Below are 27,509 nucleotides of genomic sequence, written 5' to 3' on the forward strand. Positions count from 1 at the left end.
TACCAGGCAGACTGCGTTTTTGTATGCGCACGTCCAGATGGGACCCTCTTTTCTGCAACGGTCACCCAGAAGTCACGAGCGGTGGAAAGTTTGCAGACTGTGCATCTGTGAAGCACGAAAAGCTGGGGCTTTCTTGCTTGCGCGCAAGAAGCTGCGATGCATCACACTCCGCCGTCTGCTCTTTAAAACTAAGAACAGGTACGCCGAGCCTGCATGAGTGAAGGCCTAAGCATTCATTTGTCTCCGGTGCGGTCTTCATTCTCAGCCTGCATTTCCTGACAGCTCGCCCTGTGTTGCGCTTCTCTGAGAAGGCATAATGCGGCCCGTTGAAGTGTGTACGTACGGTGATAAAGGTCAACGGCCTGTAGCGAACGTTTTCTCCACCAACCATCTACAAGTATAAAGTCCTCTGTATGCGCTACAGGCCCTGTAATGATGTCAAAGGGAAGCCGTGGGGCCAGGGATCTTCCCTTGGTGAGGTGCACAGAGTTGAAAGATTGCCGGCTGCTTCTGGAGCTTCCAGCAGTGGATTGGTGGGGCGAAACACTTGCATTGCGTCCTCCGAGGGACCAGCCCTTCTCGACGGGCTACTTAGCTCTCATGACGTTTTGTGGGTCTGGGGCTTTGCTTGCTGGCCCTTGGCCCCTGAAACACCAAATTGCCATCGGGGAGGACAGCGCCTTCCAGGCCTTGCCAGCTGGCGTGTATGAAGTGTGCTACTGCTCTCCAGTGCAAGTTGGTGACTCAGCCATAGCTTGCGTCGATGGTAAGGAGTTTGGCTATCTTCGGGGGCTTCTTCAGATTGACAGCAGCAAAGAGCAGTGCAGTGCCTCTCTGAACACTGGCATAGGAGACGCGGCGACGTGTGCAAATTTGCCAGAGGTATCCCTGAGGCCCCTGCAGAGTTTTGCCGCAGTGTCAAATTTGGACTTGTGGATAGAGCCATACCCAAACGAATTATCGGGGGAGTTAGTTTTCTGCAAAGTCGGCGGAGACAAGCTCACGAATGACTCTTGCAAATTTACTGTCCACAGCGAGGCCCCTTCAGAAAGGCCTCTTGTTCTATCCATAGTTCCTTTGAAGGAAGATCAGGCAGGTAGTGCAGCCGTCTGCTCAAGGCCTGGCGTCACAATGAGGGTTTCTGTCAACGGAAAAACAGAGGTTCAGGTCACTCCCTTCCTCCCTACAAGCTTCAAGTACGCGATTTGCGGAAACGGATCTATACTGGGAACTTTGATTGTTTCAGGTGGGCTTCAGTGGACCCCGCTTTTTACCAGATATTTCCAGTAGGAAACTGGTCGGTTTCAACTCCTGCAAATTTGTTTCTTTCACAAAGCCTGGCTTTATGCTGTTGCGGCTGTCTCTTTTGTTACTTACAGCAAAGATAACTCCTGGGCAAGACATGTATGCTGGTCAGTGAATGGCTGCGGCGCTTGCCATTCAGGAGGTTAAGCTTATGGGCGCAGTTGTTGGGATGCGTAGGGAAGCTGAAGGGCAGCTAAATGGGTAGATGCCATTTAGGGAGGCATTTGTAGTTTCGAGTTGACTAAACAATATTCGCGTTTATCTGTGTGTGTCTGCCTAATTGCTTCCATCTCTTTGTCGCTTTCAGACGGCATCAGCTTTGCGCAAGCGAGTAAGCGGCTGGCCTATTAAACTCTCTAGCCATGCATTGTATTTTGATGTATTGGTGCCGTGCTGCCTGTGTATAATGGCAGCGGCTTCTAACCAGCTTTTGCTTACCATGTCCCACCGTCTGTCAGTTGCAGCTTGCTGTTCTACCTTCACATGTGCCCCATACTTATGCGTCCGCTTCATGCATGTTTGTGTGTGTGTCTTGTCTATGTTTGTCACTGCAGAATGGTGGAGCATTCAGCTTAACAGTAAGAACATCGGTATTTTGGTGGGCAGTGGAAAATTTTCTGTTTTTTCCTGATGGGTGTGCTCGAGGGCTCGCCGTTGCTTTTCCGTATTCCATATATCCTCGCTTTTGTGAATGGCCGAGCGCATGAAATTCCTAAAATGCATCCATATTTTTATAGGTGGCTGGGTTTATAATTGCCCTGGAGAGTGTGAATATGCATTTCTTGTTGGTAGCGCAATGGTGCGCACATTTAACAGATAGCTGCTGAGTTTGTTGCTGTCAACACTGTGCATCTCAGTGAGAGAGCTGGCTTTGGTGTTGCGACTTCACAGACTTCGTCGTCACGTTTCCAGACAACAAGATAAACAATGCCTTCATTGAGGTGGCAGTGGAGGGCTTTAGCTCTAGCTCGAACGCCGATGCTGTTGAGCTAATTGTTGTAACGGCCGATTATGCGCATGACACGAGCTGTGATGGATACCTTGGCAAATTGGCTTCCAACGGCGACAGGTATACGGGCCAGTACAACTCGGAAGAACAGCTGCTGATATTTACGATTCCAGCACCAACTGTGCGAATGAAGTTGTGCCTGATGAGACCTATCTTCTCATTCTACACGGACGTCACGTCGCTGGGGCAGATTCCCGTACCCACTAAACCGGAAAAAATCACGGCTGCAGAGGCTCGGTGCTCTTTGGCCCCGAAAGGAGACTGCGTTATAGGTCTATACCCCGACCCAGGGACAGTAGACCAGCCATATGTGAGTCATGATTCTTGATTTTTCTAGAGCTACCAGCAGAATGCGAGAACGTTCGTTACCTTCACATCACGAATCTGCTCCAATCGGAGCCGGAGCTAGGAGCAATATGTATTTTTTTGTTTCTGGAATTGGCAAACTTAGCAGGGGAACCTTACTTCTGCGGGTGGATGTCTTGCAGTCCGCGTTTTTCCCAAGCACTGTTGCCGTCAAGCTGCTTAAGGGGCAAGTGCAGTGCCCACGGGATCCATCAGACCCTCTTTACGATGCTTTTGGTGGCAATTCCAAGAACACGTCTGCACTTCTGCAGGCGAACGCCATCTCAATGACGATGACTCACGCTGACGACCGCATGCTACAGTTTTCCGTCCCAGACGAGCTTAAGCAGTGGGTTGCGGAGGTTGGACAGGCAACCATTTGCTTGACTCAGGAAGGGCTGGAAGACCCATCAGATGTGTGCTGGGAGAGCGAAATGTGCACAATGCGGCTTGGGTATATGAGATGGACAGGTAAGAAGGTATTTAAAGGGAGTTTACAAGCGAGCGGGCGTGCAGAGGGGAGACTCAGCTGAGGGCTTCACAATGCCTATTGTCCAGTTCGTTGGTTATGGCTCGTGCCCAAGCTAAATCTGCTTTTGTAATTTGCAGGGCTTTTGTGAGCATGTAGATTCAATATTTGCGGTGGGTTTTGCCTTCGGCTGCTTCAGGCCCAACCAAGGGGTATGAACAGTTTATTTTTTGCTCCCGTGGGAAGTCGTGCAACATTGAAGTCCAAGGAAAGAATATGGAATTTCTCAGTATGCACTTCAGTCGACTCGCAGCGCTTGACACTTGTGGGGTGAGCGCGCGTTTTCGGAAGAGTTGTGCAGACACTTAGAGTTATGCAGACACTCTTGTTTGGTGGAGTGCCTTCTACTGCGTACCTCTTTCCAAAATTCAGTTTGTGAAGGCTCACGGCTTTTGGCTCGTTGGAGTTTTCTCTGTTGAGTGGAATTCATTTTCTGAAAGTGAAGCGTAGGTTTCTTCAATTTGGTGCATGTATCTGATTCGATCTTACCTCTTGCTTCACAGAGAATTTCTGGGGAAGGAAGTCTGCCAATATCTGGTACCTTTGACACCGTAGACCTCTCGAAGCCATCTGATGGCAGCTTCATCCAGATCTCAAGTGACGGCACCGGTGCTTTGAATGGAAAGCTCCGTGGCGCTTTGTCCGACTCTGCTGGAGGTACGATTCTCATTTACTTGCTGAAACGCAGTTCTTTGGAAGGCTGGCATTTGGCGTCTTGCTTTGATATCTAATTACAAGGAATACTGGTAGCACGTTTAGACGAGGGCAGCCTTCTTTCTTTAGATCTTAGAAGAGCTGTTAGTATTGCTTTTGTGTTGGCATCATGTAAGGCTGTAAGGCGTGGGTTGGAGTGCTATGCTTCAGCGCCTGCTGCCTTCCAAGAAGCCTTAGCGAGATCTCCAGATGATGATAGTGAGCAGCTCGGTGACATGTCTCGCGCAAGAAGTTCTGGGCACACATCTGCCAGAGTTGTCTTCGTTCTTAACTCCACGACGACGCGCGACTCACTCGAACTTTGCTGGAACCCCTCAGCCGGCTCAATGCATAATCTTCTGGACCACACGATATCTGTAGGCCACGTCATCTTTGTCAAGCGCCCCTTGTTGAGGTGTGAGTCAAGCACGAAGCGAGCTTCACAACTGTTAAGTCTCTCGCCTTCGGATCCATGTAATTGGAAAGCGGCTTCTCTATATTTGCATCCTTGGCGATTCGTTGCAGATAAATGCTCCGCATCTAGCGTTCAAGCCCACTGTCGAATGCTGCAAGGATTTAGCCAGCAGTCGAGCTGAATGGACATTTTTCACACATGAGCGTGCTTACTCATGAAGGTTTTTTTTTGCTGCAACTACGCGGATGCCTTTCTTGTGTCGCGCAGCTGTGGAGTTAGTCCCTGCGGATGCTACGGATATAGAGGAGAGGGTCATGAAGATTATAATGGACGTTGCACTGACTCGCCCGCAAATTCTTGGCTCCGTAAAGGTCTACTTTAAGGATGCCCCAACAGACAAGAACGTAGACACCTGCAATTTTGCAAGGGATGCGGAGAATGGCATGATTTCATCCTACTTGTCGATTAGTGACATTGCAGAAACGGACAGCGAGACGTTTACAGTAACAGTCGTATCTGCTGTTACCAAAGCAGCCACATCCGTCTGCTGGGTCGAGTTTTTGCTCCCAGGGAGCGTCTCGCAGGACACTCCTTTTACGTGAGTTCGGCATTGCCGTATCTGTTCTATGGGTTTCTCGAGTTTGTGGACTGCTGCTGTATCAGTCACTGGAGCTCACTTTGACACGAAAGAATGCCTCTTGGACTTGCGTCTCGGTTTTTCGCCGTCAGGAGTTACGTTGGAAGGCTCCCAGGGGTTGAAGTCCCCTCAGCCAACCTCGAAGCAATCTGTAGTCTTGCGGAAGAAGAATGCACTGCGACAGCATCGTTCCAGTTACCTTCAGCACTCAATGCAAAGGGGGAGCCATTACAGACTGTGAGTCAACTTGCAGCTTCTACAGTCCGACGAATGACTTCTATTGTGGGTACTTTGTTCTTCCATTGAAATGAGGAAACCCTAGACCGGAGTGCTTGTTTTTTTTGAATTGCTCTTTTGTGTTCATTGCAGATTGCGTTGCTTCCTGCAAGCATGGTTGTGATGATGGTTCCCTCTGACAGTTGCCCATCTGATCTACGGACTATCAGCCCCTCTACGACTCCGGAGCAAGATGCTTTGGTTGCAGAGAATGTCTCCGGAACGTTCACCCTCGATTCCGTGACAATTTCTATCAATCGCTCCTCTCCTATCCTCCAGAAACTTGGTTCTGGAGCTCTGTGTCTACAGAATAATGACTGCGAAGACCCTGACTCTGGACGGTGCGTGAAAAGACTTGGAACTGCCAAATGGATCGGGCCCGTCGTCTCAACGAGCTTGAGTGCACAAACTTGCACTGAGTTGGAGTCTGGCCGGTGCAACATCACTATCCCGGGATTCGAAATGACTTCGGTGGACTTTTCTACCCCAAGAGTGGCGGTCACCAGTCGCTGCGGTGTAAGATTCCTAACAACTCGTGTATGGCTATCAGAACTGGGGATAGCTTCGCCTGGGTGTACATTTTTTATTGTTTTCATTGATGTCCTTGGCTGGAATCTTCAGGACGCGGCCGCAGACATTTGGAGTCTAGGAGAGACTATTAATGTAGAACAAAAATCAGCAACCGTTGCAATACCTGCAACAGCTGGTTGGGGACTGGCGGTCTGCTGGAATGCCAAGAACGTGCAGCCCTCCACGGCTGAAGCGGTGGAGAAGGCGAGCTTTAACTTGCAGCTGACTACCATCACATTCCCGCCTTTTCCCGTCATAACAGGTAGGCATCGATTTGTGTTTCGCTAATAGGCGTCGGCAGGCAAGAGTTATATATGGCAGCGCAGCACTTTTAGTCCAGATGACTCTTGTGTACCGCTCAGTGAATCTGCCTGGTGTCCCTGCTCCACCACAGGACTCTCTGTCTCCAGAAAGTCCACGGTTGCGGCCAGTGTCGTTATTGAAGTAAATGCTCTTTTGGTTAAAGAAGCAGCTGAAGCGTTTGGGCGTCAGGTTCCAGATCAGGGTATTTGGTGCGGCATGGCCAGAGCGCCCTTTACTGACGGTTCGAACTGTGCCTCTAGCAGTCTAGTGTCTCTTCGTCAACCCAAAGAGACTACAATCGAGATACAACCCGTCAGAAACCGCCGTGAAGACTCAGCTGAAGAGAGTGGAGATGGCTCATTCAACGCTTCAGTGGCTGTCATGTCCTTTGAGGTGGAGTCAGCTGCAGAGCCATATACGTATTGCTGGAAAACTGTTTTTTTCGGTCCCAAATCCACAGTCCTTAACACAACATGGTGAGGCGCGAATGGATTTCTGGCCTTCCTGTGTGTCATCTGCAAGCTTTAATATTTCATTCTGCACGTCATAGTCACACTGCACACATAAATGGCTTTATTTTTTCAATCTGTTTGTGCAGGACACCACTGATAAGCGTCCCGGGACCTGTCGCGGCGAAACTAGGAGGGACGGTATCGGAGACAGCCGTCTCACTGGGTTTCGTTCCATGCATGTCAAGCACAACATATCCTGCCAGCTGTCACTTCAGTGTAACTCCCTCACAACCTAACGACTCTTCGTTTTTTCCTCATAACGAGGTCAGTGCACAAGGAAACGTACTGCGTATGTTTACAGAAAGACTAACGTCTGTTGGCGAAAACCAGTATTTTTGTGCTTGTGGACTGCCCCGTTATGCGTACTATTTTCATCCTCACATTGCGTGTTTGTTCCGAATTTGCATAACTTCAGCCATGGATTATCTCCAGCCAAGCAAGTGTGTTTTTGCTTCCTGGGGACTCCGGTTGTCCGGATGAGGATAGCAATATCTATGAGATGGCAGCGGCCCCGAACCCCTCCCAGGTGGATGCCGACGCGGCTTTGCGTCTTTCAGCTGAGCTCGAAGCAGATGATTACGTGGCTTACAATTTCGGAGATGCAAGGGCCTGGCTTTCCAAGAATGGTTCAGCAACGATATGCTGGAGGGACGACACAACTCGCAAGCTAACTGAAATTGCAAGAGCACTTTGGCTGGGACCTCTCTACCCAAGAGAACCCTTACAAATAACGTGCCCTCAGAATGCTGTATGCTCAATTACAATTCAAGGGAAGAACCTCACGGAGTTGGACCATTCCTTCAGTAGGGTGGCTATACTGCAGGCCTGCGGGACAGCGCAGGGCATCGGAACAGCAGAGCTGCGGTCGGCCAACGTTGGGTCTACTAGTTTTTTAAGAGTAGGGTCTAGCGTGCGAAGAGAATTCGTGACGGATCGGGATTTGCAGCCCGGTATGCCCATAGCTCTTGCACTCGTCTATTTTCATATTTGTGCCCCATAGAGCAGAAGCAAGCAAGACTTTTGTTGCTGACTGCAAGTCCTGTAGTTTGTTAGAATTTACTAAAACTTTTAAGTGGACTGCCGTACTGCTATATACGTCTGCTGGGCTACCCTCAGTGCATTTTTGGGCATTGCCTGGAAATGCGTTTCACACTGACTGCAAACGCGGCACTGCCTTGGAGTTTATTGAAGCCAAGTGGGTGGACTCACGAAACGTCTGTGGCGAGGTGGACGTGGCTGACATTCTAAATATGAACTGCAGAGGAAGAAGGAGCTGCAGTTTCGTGCCGTTGGCTCAAGAGCCCATCAAATTTGGCGAGGTTCACATGATCGCCAAATATTTGATGATTCCGGACACATGCGGTGACACAGGCTCTCGAAAACTGGTGGGAGTCTATCATTGTTTCGGTACGCTACCCACCTAGTTAACGAAGCGCACTGACAGAAGTGCATATCAGACCATGTGACAGACAGAAAGTTTTTCAAAAATCTGAAAACTGGCAGTTAGTCCATCTACTTGCGTCCATGTACTTGCAGTCACACCTAGCTACGGCGCCTGTAAAGGACAGTCTTTATTGGTGCTTGCGTGTTCAGAAGCAGAAGTCTCTACAGACGGCGAGCGCTCTGTTGAACAAAACATGGTTCCAGTGATGCTGGAGCTTTTCAAAACATCAAAATCGGCCAGTGAAGATAACGCTGCCAATAGTGACGGAATTTCAGACGACAGTATTACATTCTGGGTCCCTTACGGCGCGGCTGGCTTGTACCATATTTGCTGGAATCCGGAGGTCGCGCGCAACACAGATCCGTCAGCGTATTCAGAGTCCTTAGGAACATTAGAAATCTTGCCCCTTCTGGCTATCATTGGTGAGTTTCGCCACTGCTACGTTGTCTGCGCTTGAAGCTGCTAGTGCGGCACGTAGCAGCCGAAGGTCGACTGTGTGTTCATAGTGTGCACAAATAGCCACGGTACACACCGTGGTACCCCCTAACGGGGAAACACGCATATACACGGGGATACGCCGGGTTAGGCCTATCAGTTTTGTGTGCGTTTTGTACTGAATGCCCTGCAGATCAAGCTGTTTTCTGTCCGGACGGCGACGTGACTCATTGCAGCTTGGAAATAACTCTGGGAGCGCAGGAGGGTATGCGCGACGGACAGTCTCTGGCTCTAGTGCTTGTTGAGCAGGATGGGCATGACACATGCGATGGTTTAAATATAAAGGATATGCATGCAATCATGCCGCATTCGTCGGCGTGGAATACGGAAAACTCTACGATGGAACTGTCATTTTCAACGGAGCTTCCAACTGAAAGCCACAAGCTTTGCGTTATTGCAGTCGATGCAAGTGCCTCGACTACAGGATCTCCGTACGCGTGGCACTTTTTCACATGCATTGGGTTTCCTGAGTTACCACAGCAGGAGAGTTGACTGCAACAGTTAGTTTTCACGGACAGTTGCTCCATAGAAAGAACTTGTGCTGATTTTTCTGTCACAGGAATAGTTGGGGCAGAGTGGAGCAGAACAAGTGTGTTTTCTTTTGCTGTTCAGGCAGTACGTAGGGAACATACCGGGGAATTCTGCTCCCACAGAGCTTACTGACGGCGAAGCAAACTGTTCGGATGACCCCACTCAACCATGCGAAGTGAAACTTGTTGGTGAAAAAGTATCTACTTACTACACGTTAGACAATCGCGTCCCGGAAGAAGATGAGAGAAGCCCCTCCTTCGATGCATTTGACAAGCTGGTGAGCAGAGCATTCACCCGCTTTCTTTCGTTCGGTGACAAAGGTCTGCAGACGCGATGGTCGTTTCATCTGTTATAGTGTGGTGGAAGTAATTGCAGTAGCTACGATGGAGGGGTCCCATTTTAGTTGTAGGAGCAATAAGTGGGACATCCTTTTTGTGGATATATCGCAGCGCCCCTACCTTGATCCGCATTCAAATCTTTACGCCTTGCGAGGCAATGTCGCTTGCCCTTCTAGCGTGACGGATGAGTCCTATGCCACGGCTACTGAAACCCCAACTAACGACGTGGCTAAGCTGGTGCTTAAGACCGCGGAAGTCGACACACTTATTTTTGGCGTGACTGAAGAGCAGATAATATGGCTACGGTCATTAGCTGGAGCAACGCTGTGTTGGACAATGTCCTCTTGCCTACACGACCCTCTAAAGAACGGCACGAGGCCATGCACAAAAAAAGTCGGAGTGCTCCTCTGGTCTGGTGAGCGTTTAAGGGACTTCAAAGTGTGAAGTCATGTAATAAAAAATGGCCTTGGCAGTAAAACCGATTCTGTTCCCTTTGTCAGCTTACCCCTTAGAGGTTTGTGCTGTGTGGTCGCCGCATAATATTAGACGATAGCGTTTGCGGCGTCCGTTGATCTCCCCTGCACGTCAGAGTTTTGCACCGGTGCTTTGCAGCCTGTGCTAATCGCCGCTCCGCGAGCCGCTGCATTGATATGTGGCATATCTGCTTGCACCTCAGGCCCCATCATTGAGCAGCCTCTTCCCGTAGTTAGGTGTAGGCTATCTGAGCCTTGTGCATTCATCGTATCTGGGTTCAATTTGGCGCTTTTTAATCATCAGCAAAGTCGGGTGGCATTTGTGAAGACATGTGGGGTGAGCCGGCAAGTAGTGGCATTCTGCAGGCAAGTTAGCTAAGCTTGAAACCACGCGAAATTTCCGAGGGCCACTTTTCCGTGCATTTGCAGGGCTCCGAGGGCCCAGGTATTGGCTTGGTAACGGAGTATCCTCGAGGGTACAATTCAAGAGCTGGTAAGCCCCATTCCTGGCAAGTAGAACGCCTTTGGTGTGTGTTTGCTGCTGCTGGAGAGGTTGCGGGTCTTATGAACTCATTAACTGGCAGTTGCTCCTACAGGAAGCTTTTATCAATTGTGCTGCTAACTCCGAGGTGTTTAGGTGGCGCGTCAAGCTACCTAGATTTCGGGTATAGGGCTGCGGAGTCAAGGAGAGTAAAAGAGTCACAGACGCACAAGCGGTTACAGACGGAGCAGCAAATCAAGAACAGGTTCGTCTCGTTTGTACAGGAGGCAGAGGAGGAAGACCGTGTTTCAGTTGAGAGCATGACCGTAATTGCCCCTCAGCCAATAGAAGCAAACATCGCCGTCTGTTGGAACCCTTTGCGCACGCCAACGAACAACTTGGCAGATTTTACTCTCCAAATCGGCGTGGCTTTGGGCTACGGTAGGCGTTTTGGCTAGTTCTGGTCCACTCTTCTGTCCGCTGTTTCGCAAGTAGTTTGCAGTGTATTGCCGACCAGCTTACGAGAAGCCAACAGCCGTTCCGTAGGTGTCTTACTGACAGTTGGTAGGAATGAATTCCGCGTGCTGTGATGCTTCTACGCAGGTGTGGATGAGATCACTGCGTTCTGCACATTCGGCTCATTATGCAACATCAACGTTGTTTCAAAGGGCGCACTTTCAACTGATGCCGCTCCAAAAATAAGGGCTTTCAAAGGAATGTGTGGAGATGAAGCTGGCGTACCAACTGAGCTCCCTAATCAAGGTGCGGAGGAACACTGCCTAATAGAACAGAAGACGGCTTTTCTCTGAGCTGTGTTGCTAAGCTTGATTCTGCGCCACGCTTGTTTATTGTGTAGTAAAGATCAGTGTCGTTTTTATTTGGGCGCTTCCAGGGCAGTTCACCCAAATCAGCGGAGAAAGGTATTCTTTTCCATCACCAATACAAGCTGGGCAGCCGACTCTTACGACCTATGAACTGTGTTGGTGCGATGAGTTTTCGACGCCTGACTGTGAAACAACCAACTATAGCGAACGCGTTGGATCTCTGCAGGTTCAGTGTGAGTCATAAAAATTCACAATGCGGCTGCTGCCTCGTAGCATATGGCTGGTTGTTTAGTACCGTATCTAGAAATCCACATCAACTTATTTCTTAGACAAGACAAATAGGGACACTAAGGCACTTACAGAACTTCCAGGAGATGTTGTTTAATGGTTCATACGTGGATACTGCTCTGTCTTTTTCCTTCAGCGATGCAGCAGCTGGAAGTGGCGTGCGTAAAAAATTCAAGCGGTCACTGCAAGATACGATTTCCTTCCACTATGCAGGCAAAGGCGCACATATATTTCTCCGAAATGACCAGCGCCTCACCATCGACGTGTGTCACTCCGCTTCTTGGAATACCAGCAGAAACAGGGGCTATCGGAGATGGTTTTGTTGAGGTCAGCGTCGAGTTCAGCAACCTACAGGCTCTAGGTCTTGTTGACAAAGCCCTAGCAATTTGCTGGATTCAACAGGAAGAGCCTTTTGGTGGAACTATTCCTAGTTGGGCCGGCTCGTTCCTTGGTAACCTGATATTCGTTGACGGTAAAGAGAGCTCAAACGTTCTGTATGCTGGCTTACTCGCTAAAATCCGCATTGCCGTCGTAGGCATGGCTGCGAGCCAAGTGTCAGCCGACAGCTTGCCTGCTTTTCTACGCCAGCTGTACCTGAGGGATACAGACAAGTGCGGACTTTCACCATCTACGACGTCAGTCCCTCTCTTTGCGCAAACAGTAGAGACATCAAAAGGTACGCCGAAACCGCAGCAGCCTTGCTGAAGCTCACGGACAAGGCTTCATCTGAGCCTAGCAGCGGCATTTACCAACAAAGTATATATGTGCATCTGGTTCACCCGTGAAATTGCTTTGTCTCCTTTTCAGGGGATTCGAAGAGCCAAATCAGTTTCGCAACATCAGTTATTGTCAAGCTGACAACCATGAAACAACTCTCTCTTTGCTGGTGCTATGATAACCACACGAATTGCAGCAAAGAGGAAGATTTCGACTCTGAAATTACCAAGTTGCAGGTCTATAGTCCAGTCGCAGGAGTATCACACGAGTGTACCTACGACAGCACTTGCCTCATGCGTATCGAAGACATTCCTCTTACGGAGCCTGTGTCATTCACTCCGCAGCTTGTCGTTCGGTCGGATTGCTCAGGTGAGCAGCGTACCGTACAATGAGATAAATCTTCACCGAAATAGTTTCTAATCCAGGCAATGTGGTAAAAGTCACGCGCCCGCAAAAGAGAAAAAACACAGTTTTAAAGCGCCTTCTGTGATGTTTTTCAGAAAAGTCGTCAAGTGCTGAGCTCCCAGATGATGGAGTGATGTCCATGCGGTCACAAACAACAGAGGGTAGTACAACACGCTCAACTGCCGAATTTGAAGAGCACTATTATGGCTTCAGTTCTCTTGTGGATCGGGACAAGGCGCTAAGTGGAACCCCGCACTTGCAGAAAAGAATCTGCTACTGCACTGATTCAACAATATGCACGCCGGACCGTCTGATGGATATTGGACAGCTGACAATTAAGGGTGCGCTTTTTGCAGAGAGGCTTACCGTCATTTCAACGCCATGGAACAGTGTCATGCCCGTTATTTTTTAGCCCACTTGGTGGAAGCGTGACTGTCACGCTTTGTGTGTGTGTGCAGACGTGTGGAACGGCGAGTTCCTGGTGGCCATTGTGAGCCGTGTCAGCGTGCCTTTCAATGTGAAGAGTCCACTGAATCAGCAAGACAGCCAGCGCAAGCTTGTGGTCACGCGGGGAGGCGTTTCTGTTCCCTGCAAAATAGAGGAGAATTCCGACTCGTGTAGCTTTAGCTTCAAGGACTTTGCGAAGGACACATGGGAATCCAGAGATGCAGCCACCCTTGAATACTACGATTCTAGCCTTCCTAAAGACGTCGTCGACACTCGGCCATTTCCATATGTCGCGATTGCCTCTCTAATCCCTTCAGGTGCGTAGTAGTCCGACCGTGCAGTAGGTTTGACCTCCAAGTAGACAAGGTTGCGCACCTTGACTCAGTAAGTCGAAACCATGGCCTGTTGTTTTTCTCGCTTATTCATTATCAGGCCCGTGGAAGGATGATTATGAGCTTTACTGTCGTGTCGGCGGTGCCTGCGAGGCCACAGTAGATGTGGTGAATTGGAGAGAAGAAGACAGAGTAGCATTGCTCCCCCACTGTGGTGAGGATCACGTGGATGGCGTTGGCTTCTTTAGTCAGGTTGCAGAAGCCGCCCGTGGCAGTTCAAGTTCCATCTTGTTCAGATGGGCGGACCCTTTGAAGCTTTCAGCAGCCCAAATGCAGGAGGGTCTTGAACTTTGCTGGAAAGCAGTTAAAGATATGGGACAGCCAAGGGATTCTGTCACTGCTTACTCAGCTAAATTTGGCACGGTGTTAATCGCAGGTGAGGAAATTTCCCACCAGTATTTTCATTATTGCTCTCCAGCAAACATATGGAGCTACAGATGTGCAGTTGCTTCACAGACAGAACTTGTATATTGTGAGTACAAGTTGCTTCTCAGGCATATTTCCTGACCAAAATGCAACTTGCTACATCGGGGAGAGGTGCACAATTTTGGGTCTTAAAGGTCAGCACCTCTCTGTTAGCGAAGGCGTGGCATTGCTTCACGGGGGATGCGGCACACAGGGCACTGCATGGAGCGGAGTTCCTGAGGGCGGGCTCATGCATACGGATACTGTAGAATCCAGCAATATATCAGTCTCGCTACCTGAAATTCTTCCAGGTTCGTGCCTCTTCTGTGTATCCAGTCTATTATTCTTACCCCTCCTGTGATGTAAACGAGAAATTGACCTTGTGAGCGCTAGTTAGGCTTGAGGATGCACCACACATGTATTTTTTTCCCTTGAGGGGAAAAATGCTGCTGGGAAGTTGTGTGTGTGTGACGCAGTGTTGGGTACCGATTCTCTCGAAATATGTGGCTGTAGTGGAACTCAGTGCACCCAATTGCAAGACTACGGGTGGCGTGTAGGAACGCTGAAATTGAAGGGTCCAGCTTCAAAGGCACGCCACGTGGAAGTTTTTGCAGCGTCGGACATTCTCCTGCCTTTGAACGGAGATTTCGATGACAAGTTTTACTTACTGCTTAAAAAGGGGGACAGTTGTGAAACAGGTGCACCTGACCCTGCATGGAATTTGCAGGGCTTCGCACCGATCAGCAACGGCATGGCAACATGGGCGCCTTTTAGCAAAGGCGAGGGTGTTCTTTCGGTGTGCCTGTGCCACGACACGGTTGCGGGGCTGTCAGATCCGTTTGGGGATTCACAAACTTCTGATGCAGTTTGTAGAGACGCATCGATGTACGCATTGAAAGTGGGACAGGTCTTCGTAAATGGCCCACTTGTTCAAGATACGCCATCCACATGCCGCCGAGGGTCTGTCTGCTACATCACTATTCGTTACATTGCAGTGGATTCTGGCGCAACCAGGCAGCAGTGGGCGTCAAGTCAGATTTACCTCCAAAAAGTAAGTCAACAGAGCCTTAAGTGGAAGCATACAAGTACACCGTTTTAGCCTCTTCCTCACACACTTTCTAGGAAAGGAAAGTGTGTTCATGCGAAAGCACCGTCGTTGCTGTTGTTTGCAACTAATGCAGGAGGATTGCAGAGAATATGGGACGGTTCTCCATTCGGGTGGTTCCTACATTAGCGACACTGCAACCAGCGAGCCAGTGACATCTCAAGACGCGGACTATCCTATCACCTACGTAGTTCGGGAGTCTGTTTTCATGTTTCATGATAATGTGGACCTGGGAGCAGGAAGGTATCAAATGTGTTGGAGATACGATAGCGCCACAAGTGGTGTGGCCGTCGGGACTTTCACTGTAGAAGGTATGCCGAATCAAACTCGGATCACCTGAAGGGCAGGCCCTTTCAAAAAAAGTCTACGTGTGCAGCCAGCTTGCATTTATGCCACAATAACGTTGTATTAATGTGGCAGGCCGTGTATTCTGCTCATATTTTAACTTTTTCGTAAGCCTCCTCCAATTGCAGGTCCATTTACATCGGAGGAGATATTGCCAGTTGTGGTTGGGAAAAGATTCAGTGTCGAGGTTGCAATGAGCACTGTTGTTTCCCAAGAGGAAGCAGCAAACTACCGGATCCGGGCGTACCCTTACAAGGGGGATGACATCTTCAATAATTATGATTGCAAACAGCAGAGCGACCTTTATTCTGCGCCGAAGGCTTTTGAGGATTCACTTTCTACAGGGCCTCCTACAGGCGTAAAGGATGGCGAGGTGGGCAGCATTCTTTTGTGGGAGGATGTGCTCGTTATCGTTGACGAATTATCAACGAAAGCCGCCGTGGGTGACCTGTTTGCCATTTGCTTCTGTGACGGAAACATAATGGGTTGCTCAGCAGCAGATCATTTCCAGATTCTTGTACAAGCCTGGGAATTGTCAGGTACGTTGCAGAGCAAAGATGATAGGGTGGGCTCAGCTGGTAGGATTTTGGTTAAATCACAAGGGTGGCTATTTGATGTTTTTCATGCTCTGAGAGGCGAGCTCCCCCAAGCGGCATTGAGTCTCTTACTGATGCTTCGCTTGTCTCAGGGCCGAAACCCCTAGAATACGACGCTCCTCCACGTTATCGGGCAGGTGTTCGATTCCCCGTTGACGTCGAAGGGGTTCGTTTGGGCGAAAATCCAGTAATAATGCTGTCACCGTCATTCGATGTCCTTACGGGCACTCATTTTACATGTCGTAGCTCAGAGAAGCCATTGATGGCCACATTCATCGGCACCGTCTCGAATGGCGGAACCTTGGCAACGTTTAAAGATGTCTATGCTCCATTCTCGATCGACCAGGGACTTTTTTGTTGGTGTCCTGGTGAAGACTGCTCAGCTGCAGCTAATTTCACTGTACAACTTGGCCGTTTTGCCGTAGCAGGTACGTTGTGCTGCAGTATACATTTCAAGTGTTAGGGTGAAAATGGAGGAATATGCCTCCCGTTGTATGCACAAGCTATCCACTCTTGATTTTTTCAGGTCCCACTTTCATTATACCACGGATAGTGGTTGGCAGCTACTTTACCGTGCAACTGACAGGACCGACGCTTCAAAGCAGTGATTCCATTACGATTCGCGGTCCAAATGACAACTGTGGCGAAGCTGGGACGGAGAACATGGACCCTGAATTTATAATGTCTGAGGAGGGTCGCACGTTGAACAGCCTGGGTACCGTTGAGGCATTTTCAGAATCAGAAAACAAGGTTACGGGCGAGACGGAATTGATTTGGGTTTCTTGGCCAATGCGCGTTAAGGAGTCAGTGGAAGGGAAGTTGAAAATATGCTATTGTACCTCAACGGAGTCAGCCTGCGGGTCTGCAGGGAGCATGTCAGTGCTAGCTGGATACCTGGAGACGCGTGGTCCTTCTAAGGGAAATGTCGAGCTGGTTGGTGAGTTTGTTCATGCCGGCATGTTGTGTTCCACTTTGTTTTGGATGCTTCTTTGCTGACGTCGATGCGTGCATGCTGGGCCCAGTTGAGCAAGATTTCCGCGTTTTGTCGCGCTATTGTCTGCGTTATTTTCAAATATTCAGCTTCTGATGAGCATGGAGAATACCTTATAGTCCGGGGGACAAATCTGTCAACACGGAACCTTCTTAGGTATTTTCAGTATGCAGAAGAAGGGGAGACAACTGCGGAAGAAGAGGCTAATATCTGCTCAGACCGTAAGTATTTCGTTTCGAGCTATTTGTATCGACTTTCCTAGGCGTGGATCCGAAGTAGTTTGTGCTCTATGCACTATGTCTGCACACTGTTGGGATGCGTTGCGTCTTGCACGTATTTGCAGCCCTTCATTTGAACGAAGGAATTACGACGTTCCCTGATGCTGTAAATTCGGACGGAACGGAACAGTATTTTTCAGTAGGGGTTGCTGTAGGTAAACAGTATGTTGCTTGCTGGTCTTTTGGTGACGACACGTCGTCTATGGCAACATCAATGGCGCGTTCGAGAGTTGCTCCAAGCTTCGTCTCGACTGAAGACTTGTTACGTGTTAGGAGAAATTTTACAGAGAAAGATGGGCCGGAGTTTTCCCCCCCGTTCGAACCAGAACACTATATGCTGGCCTCTCTAGACGAGATATCGGCACCGGCAGCTGATTCTAAGACCTGGTTTTTTGTGTCTCTTTTCTCCCAAACGGGTATACGTTTTTTCCCCATCCCCTAAACAGTATAAAGTGCATTGTTAAAGCGGTTTCTGTGACTGCTACCTCCAAGGGCATTTCGACCATGAATTAGGTTTGTTCTTTGAGCAGCAGGTTCTTAATTTTTCTGGGGGCGTTGTTGTCTGTCGGCTCAGGTTTTCAACAAGGCGTCCACAACGTGGTTCTGGGACACGAAGATACAGTAGTGATTAATGGAGTCATAAATGCTACTGATACATACGAACCAGTGCTTGGACTAAGCCGCGAAATGAGGGAGTGCTCTGAAATATTTGAAAATCCGGATCTACAGAGCGGTATTGGCATAACCACTGCATCTGTGTCGGAAAACCGCATGGTTCTTCGGTAAGCGTAGGAAGTTCTTCGATACGTGCATTTAGACGGATTGCTGTTCACGAAAATAAATAGTCTCAAACGAATAAACGAAAGGCTCTCTGTGAAGTAGTCAGCATTCGCCAGATTTTACTCACAAGAGGATGACCAGAAGCCGTCAGGAGGCCACTGTAGGCAGTTGCGGAGCATGGAAACCTGCTCCAGAGGCGGAGTTTCGTTGGGTGTTGCCTAACCAGCTGTTCAGCTGCTCATTAGGTGTCTATTCGACCTGAGCACTGTAGGAGAGCTTTCGACATAGGCTCCTTCCCAAGTGGCAACGCAGAACAGGGCTCGCCGGCTCTTCATTGGGACTATATTTTGCGTCTCTGGACGTATTGGTGTCGTCCGCAGGATGGAGCCGTCACAAGAAGCGGGCTGGCACAAGATTTGCATCAAGAATACCAGTGCTTCTGTAGTTTTTGATGCTGGGACGGTCGAGGTCATTACCTATTTCCTGAAGTCCGGTATGGACATGTATGATACGCACAGGACATTTGTCCTACCTTGTGTCACAGGGACAAAAGATTCTCAGAAGGAGCAAGTAAGGGAAGTACCATTAGTTTGGTTGCCAGATGGTACGGGCTTGTGGATGGCGGAGATCGTTGTGGGAAATCCGGGGACAGAGACGGAGTACTCAACGCTGCATGTCCATCCAACACCTTCGGAGAATTTCCGCGAGCTGCCGGTACGTGGAAGGGAGTGATCACGTTTTTCAGAAAAGATATACTGCGTAAAAAGTTGTTGTGTTGTCATTGAGCCTCTCAGGGGACAGGCGCGTTGTTCTTGCGTACTTTTTTGCTTTTTTGATTTAGGAACTGCGAAACGTGCTAGCGTGCCACGCGACAAAGGATCAGCAGGTTTTTGTTTTAGGAGCAACCCATATGCTGGTGCTCGACCCGAAACAACCACAATCACGTACTGTGGTCAACCATGGTGTACTGTACCCAGCGGATTTGACCAGTGCGGGCGACCAAGTCTTTGTTACAAGCTTTGATAGTCACTTGATCACATCATTTAGTGTGAAGAACCCGGAAAAGATAATTTTTTACGAGCCAACGAATCCAACGCTGCTTTCAGCTGGAGGAATCCAGGTTAGAGTCCAGTTTTGCGCATTCAGCTTTGTGTACGGTCTTTCTTCCTGCCACTTGAGGCTCATTTGTTTAGCAGGAAGAGTAGAACTGCGATTTTAAAGTTGCTCTGGCTGTTGTTTTTGCACTATTGCTCTTCTAGGCAATAGAAAACATTGATGGCAATGAAACTTCTGTATTCGTCGCCGACACTGTGGGGGGCATCATAGGCAGGCTTAAGGTCTTGCCAGATGACCTGGAAAAGACTATTCATGGAGGAAAGATAACTAGGGAATGGACTTCAGTTTTCGGAACACAGAAGTCTGACTTCAGCAGTGCGGAGGGCGTAAGCCGCCCGTTTTGTGTTGCAGAGTTCATCACGCCATATTCTATGCAGGAAAATATGAATCCTCTGCTTGTCGTTGGAGAGGTAAGCCACTAGCGGTGGATTGCTCTGACGGGACTGGACGAAGTGCCCCTGAGACGTTTTCAAGCTTTGAAGCAGCTGTGTTTTTCCTGTTTGTGCAGCTCGTCTCTGATCGAATAACTTTTCTGAGCATAGACAATATGGGCATCTCGTTTTATAGGCAGATTACCTTGGGGGCAACAAAATTCATAACCGGTCTGCGCGTCATGGATGAAGTCATGCTTTTGACGTCAAAACAATGGTCAGTAGAACAAGAGCTTGGGCGGACCGAAGTTGCATATGTCACACTTAGCCAACTGATTGACAACGTCTACTTTACTTACCCGGATTTCAGCAAGAAGCTGCAAGCTGGACTGCGGTACCGCTTTTTACCCTTGGTGACAGGTATGCTACATTGTGGTGCTGCTACTCCCGCAGGCCTGCAAAATTCGAGCACGAGCGGTTGCTGACAATTCTTACCTTGCCGTTGCACATCCCAGCAAAATGCATTGGGAATATGTTGTTTTCTTTCTCTTTTTATCAGGTCAGGCCATCCAGTTCTTCAAGGAGGATGCAGAAGCAGGAGATCCCTTACAGTCAATTGGTTTTACCCTTGACTCGAAAACAGGAGAAATTCAGGGAACTCTTACGGCGACTGTAACATCGCGAGTGGTGATTGTTGGCGGTGATCTATTGGGTTCGTACACATGGTCTTTTGAGTTCGAAGCAGGATGCCAGTCAGGGGAGTACTTCAACGAGACATCTAACAAGTGTGAGCCATGTCCCGTAGGGACATTTCGTGATGAAGAAACTGACTTACAGCATTGTCAGGACCACAGGGCATACAGTACCACTCTACAAACCGGATCTACAAATTTGTCGCAGTGCGCTTGCATTAAAGGCTTCGAAATTGGGCAACTCGGCTACTGCCAGCCATGCCCTGCAGGTGCGGAAAATCTGATTGTTGCGTCCCGCAGTAGTCTCTTGGTTGAGTGTTGCAGATTGTATTTTAGACCACATTCTTTCTTGTTCGGATTTGCTGTGTGGTTTTGGGCATTCGTAGGTACATACAAAGCTATAGCAGCAGACGCGAAGTGTACAGGGCGTTGCCCTCAGCATATGTACAGCGAAAAGACAGGCGCAGAGAGTTTGGAAGACCTTAACTGCCAGTGGTGAGAAGGCTCCCCGAAAACTGTGCCTGAAAGTCGGCGATTGATGTGAGTCTCTCTTTTTGGACTGAAACATTTTTCCTCTGTTCAATTTGCGTTCAGCGAGCCAGGCTTCTATCTGACGGAGGGTGGCTGTCAAAGCTGTCAGGTTGGAACCTACTGTGCAGGCGATTTGTCTCCACCCGTCCAGTGCCCCACTAATCAAACAACGCCGAGCACAGCAAGCACCAAGTTTAGTGACTGTGTGTGCACGGTTGGATACTACCGCGAGGGTGACGAGTGTGTTCCTTGTGATGTTCTCACGTATAAGCCAATCATTGGAGATCAAGCATGCACACAATGTCCTCAGCCGGCTTCCAGCGCTGCAGCCGACAGCCCCCTCCTTTCCACGTCTGATCCGCAAACATCGATGTTTTCAAGCAAGCGCGGCGCCTCTCAACAGTCAGAATGCGAAGTGTGTGCCAGCGGATATTATTTTGACTATGTGTCAGTTGGGGGCTGCGTACCCTGCAAGAAGGACTTTTATTGTCCTGGATTCCAGCTAGGGTTGATGTCTTGCAAAAGCAACTCAATTACGGCTGGAGTTGGGGCTGAGAGTGTATTCCAGTGCAAGTATGTCGAACTGGCCGCCTAATTCAGTAAATGAACTATGCACTGGTTACTACACCATGAGTGGTTGTCTTCGCTGCATACGTGTCTTTCGAGTGCTTTTGCAGCACTGTAAATTGCTACCTTATCTATGCGTTTCAGGTGCCCAAAGGGGTACGGAAGGGTCACGGGCCGAAATCCTCTTGATCTGAGTCTAACCTGCGCGCCTTGCCCGGTCAATTACTTCCAGCATATGGAAGGCGTAGACGCTGAGTGCATCCCATGTCCATCTAACTCCATGACTAAATCTACTATGTCATCCAGCATCACAAGCTGTGTTGCAATGCCAGGATTCAGTGCCTTAGAGAACTTACAGGCTCTTTCTGATGATGAGGGGAGTGATGCAGCTAGCCCGAATGCAGATACCTTCTTGGAAGCTGTTGAGCTTGCTAAGGACGTGGAGCTGGCTTATGAGTCCTTCGCTGCAGAAGACCTATTAGCCATTAATGTTTTCTGCAAGGAGAACGCCACTTCAGTGCAAGATTACGATATGCCCGAATTCGTCACCATGCAGTATACACTATCATTTGAAGATTGTCAGGCCGCTTGCCTGAAGAATGTGTATTGCACCAGCTTTTCGTTTTCCAAGGAAGACAAGTTTCCAACTTACACTAACAGTATAATGAACTACACGGGCATTTATACCTATGCATACTGGCCTTGCCACCTCTATATGTTCGGTTCAGCCGCAGCAGCAGACGTCGAGAATTGGAGCGATATTTGGGAGGGCACTGAAGTACGTCAAGTCTGGATTCTTCTGCATTTCAGATGCTAACTGTTGATGCAAACGGGCCAGTGATGCAAACGGGCCCTGGTATATATTATACAGCAGATGCACTCCCTTTTGCGCGCATTCTCCCGCTGCTGGTGTAGAATGCAACCTTCCTCTTCATTGTGTGTGGCTGCACTTCTACAGGTAGAGCTTGGCAAGAAGGTGGCGTGTGTCGTGGGACGCGTAAAGGACGAACTTACTTGGCAAAGGTTTCGCTATGTTGAGTGTCCACAAAACGCATTCTGCCCTGGAGACAAGGATGCCAGTATTTTTGAGTGCCAAGATTATGCAGTGACATTGAGTACGGGGGCATATTCTGGGGAGCACTGTCTGTGCTTACCAGGCCGGGAGCCTGTGGGACATGTTTGCGAACAGTGCAAATTGGGCTTCTACAAGAATACCACGGAGAATATTGCATGCACTGAGTGCCCACAATTTTTCACGACTAGCATCACCGCAAGCACAAGTGCTTACGAATGTGCTTGTCAAGCTGGCATGTACATGGCACCAGCTGGCACTACACCGGACTCTGAGCAGTTGCGAAAAGCTAGGAGTGTAGAGGCTGCTGCCAATGATGAACCAGTCGAACTTGAACCTGCGGCGCTGGAGACAGTTTCTCATGCCAGATCGATTCGGGAACTGAGCAAGCACGGTGGCTTGGAACCACTTGTTGCGGGCGAAGTATCAGTGTTACAGCTAAGGCAATTGCCATGGCTTGAAGAAGAGACTCGAGAACAGTTGGAGAAGGTAGTGGAGCTAGGCGTCTGTATGCCTTGCCACACGGGGATGTTTTGTCCAGGCCTGTGGAAGGACCCACCCACGAACTCCACTCACATGCCTCCACAGCAGTGCATTGAGGGCTCTAGCGTCCCACAGTCTACAGTGAATGCAGATTCTGTTGAAAAGTGCCTTTGCCTGGCTGGTTATGCTTATGGTCGGTCATCTGACGTTGCGGTGTCGTCGGATTCATACTTCACTTGCAGCAAGTGCCCTCCTGGCACGTACAAGGAACTACAGGAAAACTCTCCTTGTTCGGGTAGGTGTATGAAAGATGCTGAAACATACCCTGGAGCAGTAAGCAAGAGCCAGTGCTTTTGCCAGGTGGGGCGATATGCAGTGGAGACAGAGGATTCCGAAGGCCTGTTCAGCTGTGTCGAGTGTATTACCGGTGGGGTTTGCGTGGGTGGCTTCAAGCAAAGCGTCATCGAAGCGATCCAGGAGAACCCGAGCTTCACCAACATCACGATTGCAGATCACACTATTCCGTATCCGCAGAAGGGGTGGTTTGCAACATTCAAGCTCGATTCTGAAGATTCATGGAGGCCTCGGTGGCTACCCTTCACAGTGAACCCAGTGGAAGAGGAAGCAGGAATTTTCGAGGGTGCCATTGCTTTCGACGACGAGGGCCCTAGCACAGACTCTGTGCAAGACCCGCACGACCGAGTTCCTGACATTCACCCATGTCCTGTTGACTACCGGTGCCATGGCGGTCCGTCAAACTCATGTTCTGAAGGTGGTTCGGGTTATTTGTGCAGCACGTGTGAGAGAGGATACGATATGGCACATCACGGAGCTGTTTGTACGAAGTGCGAGACAGTCTGGTATGAATTCGCTTATCTTCTCGGCTCAAGATTCATTTTATGCCTAATCGTGTGGGTAATTGCAGCAGTTAGTTGTTTAGCTGTTCGAAACCCTGCATGCATACATCCCATTCTAATTCGAATATGGTTGTCCAACCTCTTTCTCTTTTACCTGTTCGGCTTTTTCCCAGAAAATAGCGTGTCTGCGCTGGCGGATTGGGCTCAGCTCTACAGGATCGTGTTTACTTATCCAATATTTCTCTTTAACAAATATCCGAAGGTCTTCTGCATCCTTGACCAGTTGGGCTTCCCGTTGGACTTCAAAAGGTCCTGGTATCTTCAAAAGTTTGCTCAACTGCTGGTGCCCGTCGTTGACGTTTGCTTGATTACGGTGATATGCGGTATTTCATTAATTCTTTACAAGCTGTACAGGCGTTCCAAAATACAGAGAGTCTCATTGGTGCTCAGTCACGCTCAGGAAGTTCACTCAGGAGATATTTGGGCAATGCGTACTGTGGAAAAGATCCAAGACATGCGGTGCCTTGGACTGTTTCACTATATATCCCCTTCCGGGGCGACGCGTTCTCAAAAAATCCTTCGCTTTTTTGGGGACTTAGTTCCAGCATTCATGATCATCTGGTTCTGGAACCTGCCATTCCTGGTTATTGAGTGCACACAGCTATTAGGGTGCGTGTCGATATCATACAAGAATGAACCTTCCTTGTTTGTTCTTACCGCCCTTCCAGAACAAGTGTGTTCTCTCGATGAGCCATGGTTTCTGGCTGGCGCAGTTGTGGGGGCCAGTGGCATTTTGGTGTGGGGAATCAGCAGCGTCATCGTTTTTTGTGTGTGGATGCTATACACGGACAATGCTGACAAGCTGGAAGCAAGGTATCGCTATGGTTTCCTCTCTAATGGATATGAATTTCAATACCGAGCATGGGAAATGTTCCTCATGGCACGCAAACTGGCTTGTGCGTGCCTTCTCACATTACAGCTCCACATGAGTGCTGCTGGGACTCAGGAGGTTTTCCGGAATTCCGTGAACCTTTTGATCGTCACCATGTGCTTGATCTCTCAACTGTTAATTGAGCCATATGATAGACGGAGCCACAACCTGACGAATCGAGTTGAATTTTTGGGCCTGCTAACCAATGTCGTCAACTGTATTGTTATTCAGGGCAGCTTGTCCTTCTCTGTTTTCAAATGGTTGGGCCCTCTGCCAATCGTCACGTGCGGGCTATTTCACATGTACGTCTTCTGGAACCTTTTTGTAGAGGCGGGAAGAATGGTGCTTATGCGTCCTCACTTGGCAAGGTTGCCATCGCCGTGGAGATACTTTAACCTAGTGACCAGGTCTCTCGCTAGACTTTACACTCGAGGTAATGCTAAAGTCTACTACAACTACATCACGAACGAGATGGTGCTTGAGGCGGCAGCGAAGTCAAGGGTCTTCCACATTCGCAGAATGATCCAGAGGAAGAAGAAACTCACAGATTATCGGAAGATTAATTATGAAAACAGAACGTATTTTGTCTCTGCTCTGACTGACTCTCTTTCGCGGCTGGTAATTTCCTGGTGTCAGTTCACCATACCTGGAGACTGGCTGGATTTCACCATTCGTTATGCATTTTGTTACTGCTTTTGGATGAGGCATCGCGCGTCGAGCAATAAGGAGCCTCTTGACTTGGAGGAATTCGATGCCATGAGACCGTCTTTGTTTAATGAATGCTACGTCGAGGAGCATGAAGGAGAGGATGATGTTCTTCTGGACCCAGAAACACAATGTAATGAAGTTGAAGCGGAGTTTTTAGATATGCTGGTTGACGACGACGTGTATGACGACAGTCCCATTACTCTCATGGAGCTGTATGTTGCAGTGCAGTCAATGCGGTACATCCCACGAGGACAACTCCGACGGCTCCATATGTGGTACCGTGAAAGGATGGCCGCAGCAAGCAGCTCTGACATGCCAGCTCTGCGCAAAGAGAACGAAGAGCTTGAGGCAGAACTTCAGCAGCTGAGCGAGGCACTGCGCAGTCGATTTGGCTCTCCAGATGGAGACGGAGCCTCTTTCAACATCCTTGACTTTTTCTTTGCGGTGGAAGTTTTGCACGAGGCCGAGGCGGAAAATTCCCGCCTACGAATGGATATAGAAAAGGAGGTAAATTGCATCCTCAATGCGCGCGCGGCTCGTTGTGTGGCTGAGAGGGTTCAGATGGAACTAGAAAAGGCGGACGGTGAAGACCTCGAGGATATCCTTAAATCGTTCGATGAAGTCGCTGAGAGGCAAAAAGAGGCTAAAGCACGGTTAGAGTACCTAGAGCCCGTTGTGAAGGACAAGAATCGGAAAGTTAAAGTACGCAGTAAGGGCACAACGGAAGATCCGAAGAGGAGTCTGAAACAGTTGGGCTCGAGGCGTGTAAGCTTAGCAGAGGAGCGCAAACGTGTGCTTCGCCCGAGCTTTTCATCCCTTGAAACTGCCTCTGAAGGCAAGCGACGTAAGTCATTGGCACCTACGTGGCAGCATGACGCTAATGGTGGCATGGGCCGTAGAGTATCGCCTGTTGGCTTTTCGGATGATCGAGAAAAAGGATCTGGTGCTAGCCGCCGGCGGATAAGCGTTGAGTTAGATGTAATGGGCGGGCAGGCATCTGAAGAGGGCTTACAAGGGAAGCAGCCTCGACGGATTTCGCTTTCCCGTACGCCCAGTGACGCGTCCATACAAGGGTCGCGCACCTTGCAAACGCACAGCAGTTTTGGTTCAGAAAGGGATAACAGTCCTAAAAGCAGTAGGCGGACTGTCAGAAGTGCTTCGCGTCTAGGTGAGTCCGACGTGGCGCCTTCATCTGATGACCAGGAAAGAGCGCCGAAGAGGACTGCAAGAATGGCCTCCCCATTGACGCCTTCAGCGATAAAAGCAGAGCCATCAAGCGGTGCTGAGCAGCCGCTCTCACGCCGCAGAGTATCACGTATCGGGAGCGCTAGTTCTTTAGCAGAGTCAGCGGAGGTTGAAACAACAGGAGGGGTTTCGAAGCCGGCCCCAAAGAGAGCTATCGGCACAACAAGGGAAAGCATTGATCCCTCGGATCCAGCTCGAACAGACACTCCAGTCGAAAGCCCGAAGCCAAGTTCTAAACGGTCTATAGGACTTTTTAAAAGACCCCCTGGGTCTAAGGAGGGTGAACGTTGAAGCCTGTAGTGGCTTTAATCATGCAGTGTATTGTAGAACATTCAACGTGGTTTGGCGTTTTACAGATTGATTCCTGCGTGCCAATCGGCGTGTAGTTGATCGGCAGTTGGAATTTAACTAGTGATGTCATGTTTACGGTTGCAAAGCACTTCTACTGTGTTTGTCATCAAGTGGAGCAGTGGGCTGTTAAGAGAAAGTACAGACGAGTCATTGTTCCTTTTGGTCACTCTCATTTCTTCTAAGAAGTATTTTGCAGTATTACGGATAGCCTTCCGGAATAATGCATGGAGGATGAGTTGTACCGTATACATGTGCTGATTGTAGGTTGAGATACTAGTGATGGTCGCCAGCGATTTTTGGAACAGCAGCATGTCCGCGTCATAAAACGTGTTCTACTGATGCTGTGAGCGTTCACAGCTCGACGCATGGTTGCGAAAACTCTCTGCTGACGCCAGCACCCGAATGTAAAGTAGTGATGTCTGGCACCCGCTGTATGTGACATGATGAGATGTGCCGGTTGTGCGTAGTGTCTTTTGAGTCGCTCAAAAATAAACTCAGTTAGCTGTTGGCTGTACATCCGGCTTGTTGCGGAGTAAAAGGCAACCATCCCTCGCATTCTTTCAGTACATCAGCTGCATAACTAGAATGTGATGAAGCGCACCGGACCTATTAAGGCAATAGTCCCTTCCATCCTCTAACGAAAGACTGATTGCTGG

The 27,509-nt window shown here is 49.2% G+C and overlaps 1 protein-coding gene across 1 annotated transcript in view; it reads left to right on the plus strand.

Moving 5' to 3' along the window:
* Window positions 1-26,793, plus strand: part of ENH_00050840 (cysteine repeat modular protein, putative) — a gene marked incomplete at both ends in the record, with an annotated part of 29,638 nt that extends 2,845 nt beyond the window's left edge. Inside the window, 47 exon segments of the mRNA XM_013585244.1 lie at window positions 38-198; window positions 425-1,246; window positions 1,613-1,636; window positions 1,860-1,883; window positions 2,197-2,624; window positions 2,803-3,130; window positions 3,328-3,458; window positions 3,692-3,845; window positions 4,053-4,100; window positions 4,564-4,894; window positions 5,026-5,170; window positions 5,303-5,725; window positions 5,831-6,041; window positions 6,174-6,558; window positions 6,681-6,858; window positions 7,010-7,544; window positions 7,711-8,001; window positions 8,188-8,460; window positions 8,667-8,964; window positions 9,146-9,341; window positions 9,514-9,817; window positions 10,513-10,797; window positions 10,960-11,118; window positions 11,249-11,413; window positions 11,605-12,144; window positions 12,276-12,554; window positions 12,686-12,931; window positions 13,049-13,354; window positions 13,470-13,805; window positions 13,924-14,145; window positions 14,311-14,885; window positions 15,016-15,250; window positions 15,413-15,823; window positions 15,973-16,308; window positions 16,407-16,817; window positions 16,961-17,092; window positions 17,215-17,565; window positions 17,724-17,931; window positions 18,310-18,643; window positions 18,771-19,049; window positions 19,189-19,455; window positions 19,554-19,836; window positions 19,976-20,377; window positions 20,495-20,603; window positions 20,703-21,212; window positions 21,351-21,984; window positions 22,165-26,793. Coding sequence (XP_013440698.1) covers window positions 38-198; window positions 425-1,246; window positions 1,613-1,636; window positions 1,860-1,883; window positions 2,197-2,624; window positions 2,803-3,130; window positions 3,328-3,458; window positions 3,692-3,845; window positions 4,053-4,100; window positions 4,564-4,894; window positions 5,026-5,170; window positions 5,303-5,725; window positions 5,831-6,041; window positions 6,174-6,558; window positions 6,681-6,858; window positions 7,010-7,544; window positions 7,711-8,001; window positions 8,188-8,460; window positions 8,667-8,964; window positions 9,146-9,341; window positions 9,514-9,817; window positions 10,513-10,797; window positions 10,960-11,118; window positions 11,249-11,413; window positions 11,605-12,144; window positions 12,276-12,554; window positions 12,686-12,931; window positions 13,049-13,354; window positions 13,470-13,805; window positions 13,924-14,145; window positions 14,311-14,885; window positions 15,016-15,250; window positions 15,413-15,823; window positions 15,973-16,308; window positions 16,407-16,817; window positions 16,961-17,092; window positions 17,215-17,565; window positions 17,724-17,931; window positions 18,310-18,643; window positions 18,771-19,049; window positions 19,189-19,455; window positions 19,554-19,836; window positions 19,976-20,377; window positions 20,495-20,603; window positions 20,703-21,212; window positions 21,351-21,984; window positions 22,165-26,793 — 18,334 coding nt within the window.
* Window positions 26,794-27,509: the final 716 nt, after the last annotated feature.

Source organism: Eimeria necatrix, genomic scaffold, assembly GCF_000499385.1.
Source record: "Eimeria necatrix Houghton genomic scaffold, Enh_scaff3, whole genome shotgun sequence".
Taxonomy (NCBI): domain Eukaryota; phylum Apicomplexa; class Conoidasida; order Eucoccidiorida; family Eimeriidae; genus Eimeria; species Eimeria necatrix.